General features: G+C 44.8%; 1 protein-coding gene across 1 annotated transcript in view; it reads right to left on the bottom strand.

Moving 5' to 3' along the window:
• The window catches only part of RSPO2 (R-spondin 2), a 130,653-nt gene that overhangs the window by 49,259 nt on the left and 68,892 nt on the right, over window positions 1-12,502 (bottom strand). The window contains exon 3 of the mRNA XM_075827990.1: window positions 6,872-7,060. Coding sequence (XP_075684105.1) covers window positions 6,872-7,060 — 189 coding nt within the window. The remainder of the gene's footprint in view (window positions 1-6,871; window positions 7,061-12,502) is intronic.

The following is a 12,502-nucleotide window of genomic DNA, read 5'->3' as shown; positions in this document are numbered from 1 at the left end:
TCGAAATGATGTAGCCCAGGAAGGGTAGAGCATCTCTCTCAAATACTCACTTCCCCAATTTGGCGTACAGATGATTCTCCCTTAACCAAAGCAAGACTTGACGGACATGTTTCTGATGAGTCATAGGATCTGGAGAAAAAATATCAAGATGTCATCAAGATAAACTACTACACAAACATAGAGGTGGTCACGGAAAATGTCATTCACAAACTCCTGGAAGACCGCGAGAGAATTACACAGGCCGAAGGGCATTACTAGATATTCATAGTGTCCGTCCCGGTTGTTAAATGCTGTCTTCCATTCGTCACCCTGGCGAATCCGGATTAGGTTGTAAGCCCCCCGCAAGTCTAACTTGGAAAAGATCTTGGCACCACGTATACTGTCAAATAATTCTGAGATCAATGGCAATGGATACTTATTTTTCACTGTGATCTGGTTGAGACCCCGGTGGTCTATACAGGGACGAAGAGAACCATCCCTCTTTTTGACGAAGAAGAACCCGGCTCCTGCCGGGGAGGAAGACTCGCGTATGAAGCCCCACTCCAAGTTCTCTCTAACATAGGCGGACATAGACATAGTCTCTGGCAGAGAGAGAGGATATACCCTGCCACGGGGAAGGGAAGCACCAGGAACCAGCTCGATAGGACAGTTATACGCCCGATGTGGGGGCAGTGTCTCCGCCTCTTTCTTGCTGAAGACATCCGCAAATGAAGCAAAATGACTCGGCAATCCTGCCAGTGACTGAGGCAGAGGAGACTGAGCCAAACGAATCTGTCCCAGGCAACGATTGTGACACTCGGGGCCCCACTGGAGAACCTCTCCAGAGTTCCAGTCCAGGACTGGGGCATGCAATCGGAGCCAAGGCTGGCCCAGCAACACAGGATCAACGGCTCTGGGTAGGACATAGAACGACATCAGTTCGGAGTGGAGAGCCCCTACTTGGAACCTCAGTGGTTTGGTTACAGCATTAACTGGGTCTGGCAGGGGTAGACCATCTACTGAAGCAATTGTCAACGGGCTATCCACAGGGGTGGTAAGCAAATGAAGAAGGTTCACCAGGTCTCTACGGATAAAATTAGCAGCGGATCCCGAGTCCAGATACGCAAAGACCTGATGCATTCTCTCGCTGGACACTATGGTTGCTGGTATGGACAATTTGGACAAAAGTCCTTTTTTACCCAGGGTTGTCACTTCTAGCAACCCTAGGCTTTGGGGCTTTTGGGGGCACAGGCACACAAGATGGCCACAATAAAGACAAAGTCCCAAAGTGCGTCTGCATGGTCTCTCCTGGGTGGATAGCTTACCCCGGTCCATCATCACAGACTCCTTAGGAGCATCGACATCTGAGGACAGCAGGGGTTGCTGCAAAGTAGGTACCAGGCTAGGAGGGTCTCCCTCCCGACGTACCTTTTGGAGGCGTTCTTGGATCCGCATATCAATCCGGGCGGACAGAAGGATGAGGTCATCCAGGGTAGATGTCAGGTCTCGAGCGGCAAGTTAGTCCTTAATCTTAGTTGACCGTCCATTCCAGAATGCAGCCACCAGAGCCTCATTGTTCCACAACAGTTCTCCCGCCAGGGTACGGAAGTGGATGGCGTACTCACTCACGGAGGGGTCTCCTTGGCGTAGTTTAATCAAGTCAGCCGCTGCAGATGAGACACATCCAGGCTCCTCAAACACCATTCGAAAAGTCCAGAGAAAGGCTTGGAAGTCACGGGTCTTGGGTCCTTGTCTGTCCCAGATAGGATTCGCCCATGCAAGAGCCTTGCCAGTGAGGAGAGAGATGATGAAAGCGACCCTTGCGCCATCAGATGAAAATGTCCTAGAACACAGGCTGAAATGGATCTAGCACTGGTTCAAAAATCCACGACAGGAACCTGCGTCTCCATCATAGCGGTCCGGAAGTGGCAAAGAAAAACGTGGGTCGACACTGCCAGGAGGTATAGTAGGAGTAACTGCAGCTCTTGCTTCCTGCTGACGAACGAGAGTGTTCAAAGCTTGGAGAGGAGTTGGTCCTGTCGAGACTGGAGATCCAGCAAATCCGCCCGCATCTCCTGTGACGTCGTCATGGTCTTGGATTGACCAGCTGGGTCCATGACCTGAGCATACTGGCACGAGAGGTTCATGGACCCACTGGGCTGTACCACCTTGGCTATATGGTAGCTGGCCAACAGGACACAGCTCAGAGTCTATAGTTTGTATAGGGTACCTGTGGCAGCTCGGACAGTAGCAAGGCAGGCTAGGCAGGAACTTGGCAGCAGGTAGACATCAGGTGTGGAGAAGCAGGTCAGGCGTAGAATACAGCACAGCAGGGCTACAGCAAGCACGGCACTAGATCAGGATGCAGGTTACAGGAATAGGAACAGGAAACACTGGGAGCAGGAAACACTAGGGGGCCATTTGCAAGACAGACTAGGAATACAACAACAAAGCTCAGGCATAGAACTAGGGGGCTGGACCCCTCCTATAGTCCAGAGTACTCACGGGTCAAAGTTCAGGAACGAGGTCCGGTGCGCACCCTACGGGATCCGGCATTGGTGAGTAGACGCGAGCGCTGGCTTCTCCTGAGGAGGAGGCTGGGGCGAGCGCTTGCCGACTCGTGGCTACGGCTGTCAGGGGAAGAACGGAGCTGACAGCCCGCAGCCACGGACATGACATCTGGTGCTGTATATATGTATTGAGCTCGGTTTTGGAGCCGTATATGTCAGAGCTTGGTTCTGGTGTTATTATAAATATATCCTATATAATTACAACAAAATTGCAGGGCAGATGGAATGGTTTTCAATTCATTGTGTATTTAATGGGAACCTGTCTGGTAGTTTTAACTGCTTGAACCGCCACCATGCAGTAATACATGACCTGACAATATTTCCAAATGCATTTTTTTTCAGATGCAGCAAAATCTATAAAATAAACCTTAAAAACGGCGCACACTATATGCTAATTACTCATTAAAGGGTCATGGGGCAGTGCAGCTATCCTGAAGAATCCCATAGTCCTGCCTCCAAACCCACCTTCCCATGTTTGATTGACATCCCCCTGGCTGATACAACTTTCTTGGATGCGCCATTGCCTTGTACTATTTGGGCATGCACCGGGCAGCGAGGTGTACTCTGCCCGGCTTCATTGCTGCACTGCGTATGCCAGGGGAGTACAAGGCAACGGCGCATCCGCAAGGGTTTGAGGAGGCTGGTAGTGAAGTAGAACAGCCAAGGGGATTTCAATCAAAATCTGGGGGGCGCCTTTTCAATTTTCGCTTTAGGCAGCAGAAAAGCTAGTATCGGCCCTGAGGCTGCAGGCCACTTTAGGCCTGAAGCTTATAAGGTGCTGGGAAGACTCCCTGTGCAGGCCGGCATGACGACATCACTGCATCACGCTGGTCTGTGCATGTGTCCCGACCGGAGCCTGTGCAGTGATCCGTCCATCGCAAGAACAGGGCAATGTAAGTACAATATATGGGGGGGGCTGTGTGACACTCTATACAAGGGGTGCTGTGTGGCACTATATACAAGGGGCTGTGTGGCACTATCTACTGGGGGGGCTGTATGGCACTATTTACAAGGGGGAGGGCTGTGGCACTATCTACAGGGGACGGTGTGTGGGGCAATCTACAGGTGTCTGTGTTGCACAATCTACTAAGGGAGGGGCTGTGTGAAACTATATACAAGGGAGGGGGGCACTATCTACAGGGGGCTTTATGGCACGTTTTTTTTTATAGTTGACTGAGATAAGTGTAGTATGCAATGCGAAAGCTGGTTTTATAGGGCCGTAATGCGGATGCAATTTAACATCCATATCATGGCCACAATAGCCAAATCCCAGAAGTTTCACTGAACCAAATTTAGCAGTACCGTCCAGTGTGCTGATGTTGTGGCCATAATATGGACCCTAAAATTAACGCAGGGGCAGCCGTTGCAGAGCGAAAACCATCTACTTCAGCAAAGCTTTATGTTAGTAATATGCCATTTACTATATCATTTATATGGGATTTACAAGAACACTCGAGTTGAACCACATAATAGTACACAGATGAGAACATAACAGAGATGAAGACCATGCAATATAACTTATGTGAATCTCCATCAGGTCTGGTCTTTGGGGTGTGTGACCGTTGCCACAAGGCGCATCACTCCAGAAGGTTGAAGGGGGTGCTGCGCTAGCTCCCTTCCCCTGCTGGTGTTTGTGAAGCTTCTCTGCAGCTGCCTTTCCACCTGGGAACTCCTTCTCTGCTCAGCCATAGCGGCGCCACCATGCATAAGGGCACCGCTAGCAGCCGCTATGCTATGGCTACTACATTGCTACATTGAATCCTATGGCAGATCAGGGAGGTATCTCCCTGCTCTGCCATTTACTAGGCTATCAGGCCATTTACTAGGCTATCAGGCGCAGGCTGGCGTGATGACGACACTGGATCACTCTGGCCTACGCAAGGATCAGGTTAGCGTTGTGGAGCAGCTCCATTTGTTGTGGGAACGGTGCCTAGGTGGATACAATTTTTTGGTTTTTTTTGTTTGGGACACTGTCTACAAGGGGGAGGTGATGGGCTGTATGGCACGGTCTACAAGGGGGGCTTGTGTGGCACCCAGGGGAGGGAGACATATTGTGGGGGGGCACTACAGGGGGCATTATACAGTGTAGGGGCACTACAGGGGCATTATACTGTGGGGGCACTATAAAGGACATTATACTGTGGGGGGGCATTATACTTTTTTATGGGGATTTTTTTTTTCCATGATGGGGGTAGGGTGCCGAAAGAACATTTTGAACGGGGCATCATCTATCCTAAGGCCGGCCCTGATCTCCACCTTTGTTCAAAATTTACTGTATTGTCCGTAATCAAAAAGTCTAGAAAAATATAAAATATTTATTACGTTTAATATTTTAAAGGGAATGTGTTGCCAGAAAAACATGTTTTTTTTAAAAAAATTAAACATTTAGTGTGTGGGTGATTAAACATTGTTCAAATTTTTTTTATTTTTTTGCACGAGTCCAGGAAATATTATAAATTATTTCTAATTTATAATACTACCCATTTTTGGTCACTAGATGGAGCTGTTCCCAAAATTGCAGCATTGCAACGTTGGGTTAAAAGCCCTCGCTCTAGTGAGCTCTCAGCATTCCCCCCTCCTTTATCCTGGCTAGTGCCGGGATAAACGAGGGGTTTGAACGATGTAACCTCCTACACTGTGTGTCGCCATTTTTTGAGCTAACCCACAGTGTAGTAGGTTTACATACAGTAGTAAACACACACAAACACGAACATACATTGAAATCTCTTACCTGCTCCTGCCGCCGCGGCTCCCTCCGGCCCGTCCGCTCCGTTTGCTGCCGCTGGTGCAAGTGCACAAATCCGGAAGCCGCGACCGGAAGTAGTAATATTACTGTCCGGCCGCGACTTCCGGTCCACAGGAAAATGGCGCCGGACGGCGCCAATTTCGAATAGGACTGTGTGGGAGCGGCGCATGCGCAGTTCCCACACAGACGCCGTACACTGCAGTCAATGGGACGGGAGCCGTTCGCAGTCCCTATGGGACTGTGGCTGCCGTATTCCATGTCTGTATGTGTCGTTAATCGACACACACAGAAATGGAACAAAAAATGGCAGCCCCCATAGGGAAGAAAAAGTGTAAAAATAAGAAAAAGTAAAACACAAACACACAAATAAATATAAACGTTTTTGATAAAGCACTAACATCTTGAACATATGAAAAAAATTTTGGGTGATGACACTGTTCCTTTAACTGTTTTGCAGTTCAGTTAGATTCTATTTAAGATAGAAAAAATATATTCTCTTACTGTTGGAAAACATCAGAAAACTGCTGTTGACAGATCTGCTATTCTTATTTGTCCCCATGGAATGGAGTGTGAGGTCCTATTAGCTCAGTAACACCTTAATACCCCCACAGAGTTATTAATTAACCCTTGAATAGCATGTGCTAGTATTAAGTGTCATGCGTTAATCAGATGATATGTATCGGAGGGTGTGGGGGGAGGGGGTCCAGCTTATACCTTGATGATCTATCCTTCGAATAGACCAACAAATACGCCATCAGTGGGAAGCCTACCTACCGGGACCCCAACTGATACACAGAACAAAGGGGTTGTGATGGGTCCATACAGGCGACTGTGCCTGGTACTACAGCTCAGCCCTATTCAAGTACTGGACACACTGTTGTGTATGCATAAACATAGCTGGACTGCTCTAACCCCTTAGTTTTCAGAGTGGTTTGGCCACTGGTGAACACACTAAGGATTGGACCATGTATATTCCTGAAAAAAAACTTTTAAGAACATCAGCTAACCTGTACTAGGCAGTCACACGAGACCTAGGAATATAAAAGCCTGCTCATTGATGGTTTCCAGATGTCAAATAGTACAATGTAGAAAAAAATAAATTGTGTAGAAACGTATAGTTATGTAGTTTGAGTATTTTTAAAGACTTGTTGACAATATAACCAATGTTAATCAGAACGGTAGGGCTCTATCGTAATAAAGCCTAGTCCATATGACACCGGTGTGGGCAATAACTTCGTATAATATATTATACAGCTATAGGGGGTACCAAGGTAGCAGTCGCACCCAGGCCCTGGTGTCTGAGGGGCCACAGATCATTGCTAAATAAGAAGACATCAGTATTATAAATGGCACATAGTGGGTGGGGGGCTCGGTTATAGATTTTTCATTGGGGCCCTAGAGCTTAAAGTTATGCTTCGGTCTGCTATACAGAAGGTTTTAACACATACAGAAAATACTTTGTAACACAAAAGGAAATGATCTACCAGTGGACGTCCATGTCTCAGGGCAATTACTTTGGGTTAAACAGTGCGAGAAGGTCAGATCAAACAGAAACATATGCAATAAATCGACTTACTTGAACATCTGTTCATGTCGGGTGCTCTTACTCCATAGTATCCAAGAGGACAGGAATGCAAACACTCTCCATACTGCCTCATCCCTTCTCTTCGCAGAAAGAAAAACAATTTTGGTTGGCAGCGGATACACCCATTGTCTTTTGAGCACGACAGACAACCTTTGCATATTGGATTAGTTCCATAACTGGCTGTAAAATAAAAATGTGCACACAGTCAGTTTAGAAGACCAGGCAAGAACAGCACTGCATTATATTCACTTACACCGCCACGATTTATGGGCAGCAATAATCTCGGGATAATTTCTAGAAATAAACTTTACTGTACCGGGTCTGGGTTATATTAATAGTTATATGTGCAATAAGGGAATGTGCGCGGCAGGATATTTGTTGTTCTGTTAAGTGCTTTTCACATATGCAATGATTGTGGTTTGTGATTTTTGTTCCATATGATCGTAAATTTCAGGTTGTCATAAAGAGTCATCTGCCCCCTCTCCTCCTAATGTTATTCTGGAGTATAATGCATCATGCACAATACAGTTTTTGTTTTGCGGACCACAAAACACGAATCCTAGAGACTTCCGTGTACCGTCCGTTTTTGCAGACCCACACACTATAATGGGTGAGGGACCAAAAACACGGATAAGAATAGGACATGTTCTAGAATTTTGCGTAACAGACACACAGACCTGAAAAAAAGAAAAAAAAAGGGATGTGTGGATGGACCCATGAAAATGAATGGTGCAGTGTGCTATCCGCAAAAATAATAAAGATAGGACACTGAAGAAAACAACGGTCTTGTGCATGAGCCCTTAGGCTTGCGTGATTGGAGAAGATGGGTGGATTTGCACTACTAGTTAGGAAAGAGAAGCAGTGACTATAACGGCCGACCATGCAGCCGCGATGCAGAGGTAACAGGTGGCAAAGTCGCACATCACTTTTACTAGCGCCGCTGGCACTTTGTTCTGGCGATCAATGGGGGGGGGGTCACACCTTATCGGTTGCCCATTGGTGGCCCATTGCTAGGAAATGGCACCAATGTCTGATGGGACAACCCCTTTTAGCCCTCTCACTATCAAGCTATTTTTTTGTTCTGCACAATCTCCATATCATCATGAATAATTTTGGATTATTTTTCTATATTTTAACATGTTATAGCTTTTTCTTTATATGGCTTCCTTATACAATCCATTTACATGCTATATTACACAAAGGGTCAGCACAGTTATACTCACCCGCCTGAACTAACAGCGGGCATGGAGAGACGTCCTGCACGTTGAGCGATACGGTTGGTATAATAACTGGACGATGCCGGTCGAGTATCGTGGATGGGTTCGATTTGAATTAATTGGACCTGGCAACTGTACCGCTCAGTGTGCAGGATTGTCTCTCCATGACCTATGTTATTGGGCAGGAGAGTACAACTAGAGGGGCCCTTTAAATGCCACTATAGAAAGCAAATCTCACGATTGCCACTGATCGTTCTGAATTTCATCTGTATCAAAATTACAGCTCATAAATATTCATTAGGGGGTTCCACCCCGGCCCAACCTCCTTAGAACACATCATAGATGACTGGCCTGTCATGTAACCTCACATACCCGCGACTCCCACAGACTTAGGGACAGGCAAACCCATTAAACCTCTTCACTCTTAAAGCCAATCACTGGCCACAGCGGTGACGGATCAACCTTACTGACATCAGCGCAGCAAACACGGATTGTAGCATTGTAAACAGGGACTGGCAGGGGACGATAAAAAAAGTCATCGTGGGAAAATTGAAAGGGGAGTACATTTTTATCTATTTTTTACCTATATCCAGCTGTTTGGAAAACTTCAAATAACACAAAATAGTTGGTAAGCCTCATAAGTAAAAAGAAAAAAAAAGTTTCTGTCAATCAAACGTTGTCCTGCCCGCTGTTTATGTGAATGTAGCCTGTAGGGATTACAGATGACTGCACAGTGTCAGGAGGCTGCTAGTGGCCTTTGATGTCAAGTGCTACTAGTGAGCTCACCCTTCCTATTGAGAAATGACAGGGACACAGGATGATTATTCTATACTCTGTCTGGGAGTGAAAATAAATGAAATGGCAATCAGACTTTACAATTGGAAATCTTAACCAAAGGGCTCTTTATTCTGCCAACAATTAGTTTACATTTCACCAAAATACATTTCCAAACATTCGTAATGATCAATGCTCCAGACGTAGTAGAGCTGAATTTGTCATCTAACGCTATGGGACTGCATGGTTTGTAAATCATGCAAGTTTTCTAGATTAACACAATGTAGTCAATTTCACTGTAGTGTCACTCGATACATCAGAATATATCCATGAGTTGTGCTATGACAAACTCCGCTCAACCAGCTCTGACTCTGCTACAATTGCATTTATAAAATAGATTATGATAATGTGGTGTACATAAAACCTTCCATAGAGAAGTAAACAAAGCCGTTATTTTACTAGCATGAGCCATCTCTAGCCTGGATGACATGGTTACCCACAATCCCCAGTTGTGCGTATACATTTCTTCTTTTTAAATAGGTATTGGGTAAAAATGTAGAAAGCTCTCGGAATTGAGTTATATGTTCTACACTTCCATAAATCCACTATGATGACATCATGTATTTAATCCAGGCAGAAATCCATTTGAAGAGATACAGTTTCCCTCTGAATCTCCATACCGAAACAAAATATTGATTTTCACTCCCTTTTAAAAAGGTGTTTTTGCTTTCTGTCCTTGTACGATCACAGTAGAAGAGATTACATGATGCCAACTAGGTTTATAAAAAATGTAAACTTACACACACACACACAGATTTCTCGCTATCTGTAATACAGATACTATAGATGTAGCCGAATTCACTGTTCAACTTCTTAAGACCACTTGATAAATCCCTGAGTTAAGGCTCACGTATGGGAAATGTATGGCGGCACATGGCGCGTAATATTCATCCCTAAACCAAGGCATCTAGGGGAGAAACCGCTAATACTGCATGTAATGAAGCATGCCATGGTTTTTCTCACGGATTCCATATGGATAAAATTACAGGTCTCCCACACCCACACACACACACACACACACACCTGCACTTTCAGCCTATTATAAAGGCAGCTGCTACCTGCCACTGCTATATATTTACCCGGTCCCAGGATCTTCCGGCCGGCGTCGCTCCTTTTTCCCCAATCTCCGCTTTTGGTGGCCTCCCACGCTGCTCTGGCACCTAGTGCGTGTACACCAAATGATCCGCCTAGCTTTCCCTGGGTATAAAGAGTTCTGTCTTTCCCCGTACACCTTGTCAGATCGATAAAAAGGTTCTTCCTAGCTTGTCTAGAGTTTCCCTGACATTCCTTTCCTGGATTTTCTTTTATTGACCTTTGCCTGTACTTTTCGATCCTTGCTTGCTGCCTGCCCTGACCTCTTGCTAGAGATTCGGGTTTGAACCTCTGCCGCCTGCCTGACCTTTTGCTCGACCAACCGTGAGTGCCCATTTTCTGCCGGGCCTGATCTTTGATATACCCAATCCCACATATGGTGTAATGATTTTAGTACTCTGTTTACGTTGGCAGTCTCCAAGGGAACCTACTCCGGGGATAGAAACCTGGAATTCCACTGCAGCGAAGTCCAGATCTGTGTATTTGGGTTAAAGGGTAAAGACAAGGGGCTCCCTTAGACTCCACTCCCTGGTTTACCTCCAAGTCAAATCCCTTGGTGACAAAGTGGGTTCACACCGCCCTCTGCAGGCCCCGTGATTATTACATTATCCCCGGGCCCCTGACATCTAGCTATACAATAATATCTGACAAACTTGACTTCATCTATTTACCGTACTTCGTAGTCATTCACGTCAGATCCGGTCCCCAAATGGGGCTCACTGTCCCTATTTAAGGGCCAATTTCATGGAAAGCCAATTAAAATCAATAAAAATGTAAGGAGATGGGAATCATTCCCTAATATTTCACCTCTATCTCTCGGGCGAAGATTTGATCCTCCCTTTATAAAAACAAAAACCAACAACCACCAAAGCCAACAACGACAACGTGCAGGACAGCGGATCTCCCGAACGTGAAGTGCGTTGGGCCTCAGAAACATAGGTAACCCCAGATTGAGCTGGAACAATAGCAATTCTGATCGTCTTTAAACGAAAAAGAAAATTACTTTTTGCTACTTTTTAATAACTTGACATAAGACGACTCAATATAGGGTTAATGCAGATGGCCATGTTGCAAAGAGCAGTAATATGGCACCCTTTGCCAGCTAAGAACCCATACTGTACCGCCACATGCCCCTAATTTTATACAGAGGTATGTTTTTTCTTACGGATTCATTAAAAATTATGGTTTGCCATGTTATGAAGGTATTCTCATCAATATTCTGTGCCTCATGTGACCACCAAAGGGTGGCAAACAAAGCGCTTATAACTCTGTTATAAGTTACAGACTGTCTGCCACAGGACAGGGCAAAGCACTTATTGAAAAATGTTTAGTATAGGTGAAAATTTTATATTATCCAAAGATATAGGTCATGGGAGAGATACCACTCCCATAGTATAAAATGCAATATAAATATAGGTTGCCCTTAAAACTGCCAGGGTCATAAATACATTGTAAAACACAAGGGTAGATCTGGTAAAGAAGAGGCATTGTATTCATTTACAGTACATACACAGCCATTGGCCACGGACAGGACAGAACAGATGTCACTGTCAATTAATTGCTTCACCATTTTATCAAAATATCGCCTTGAATTGTCCACTTCAAAAACATCCATCTGCCGCGTGGAGGTGACAAGAAAAATACAATTCTTCAAGTTAGGGAATGGAATAAAGAAAACCTGACAATGGTACAGTATATCAAAGTGGCCTCAGAACAGTTGGAATCAAAGGTGGAGAAGACACAAGATGCCAGCCATCTGCCTGTGAACAGCCTCTCCAGCAAGGGCCATGTTATCTCAAGCAACTTCAATCCCGTTTTTTTTTTTAGGTCTGCAACATCTTCGTGAATAGCAATTCTGTCAAGGCAATGGTAGATCGGTTGGTGTCAAAAATGGTTTAATATCCAACGTAATTGACTAGAGGTCAGGTGAGCATATCTAGATGTAGGTATAGAAGATACAAAAAAGAGGCCTTCAAAATCTAACCCTAGCCCTGGGAATTAAAATTGTGAATTTCAGGAGCACAGAAAGAATATAAAAAAAGTTTTTTTATACATTTTTATTTCTTAAAATTTATTTATTTTGGTTTTCACATGGTTACAACTTGTTACGATATGTACTTGTTAGGATATGTGGACAGAGTACATTACGTGGGGGGGGGGGGAATAAAAACAAAAAAGTTGAATGGTCTATCATTTTTACATTTTTATTTCACATGCTGCACTTACACTTCACATTTACTTCTTTGACTAAAAAGGGAAAATTGTTCCCAGACAGGGAAGGATAAGAAAATCTTCATCCTTATTACCTCTTATTATTGCTGATAAAAATTTTAAAAAAAAATAAAATACTGAATTTATTGCACAAGGCAGTACAGCTCCGTAATACAGCGTCTTATAAAGCATGGTACATTTCTGTGAGATTCCATATGTAAACCTCTGTGTGAATCTAATTCAAGACATACGGAGGAAAAGTATGAGC

The sequence above is a fragment of the Rhinoderma darwinii genome, chromosome 5 (assembly GCF_050947455.1).
Source record: "Rhinoderma darwinii isolate aRhiDar2 chromosome 5, aRhiDar2.hap1, whole genome shotgun sequence".
NCBI classification, from domain to species: Eukaryota; Metazoa; Chordata; class Amphibia; order Anura; family Rhinodermatidae; genus Rhinoderma; species Rhinoderma darwinii.
Note: the sequence above shows the minus strand (reverse complement) of the source record. Positions and strands in the feature narration are given on the sequence as shown.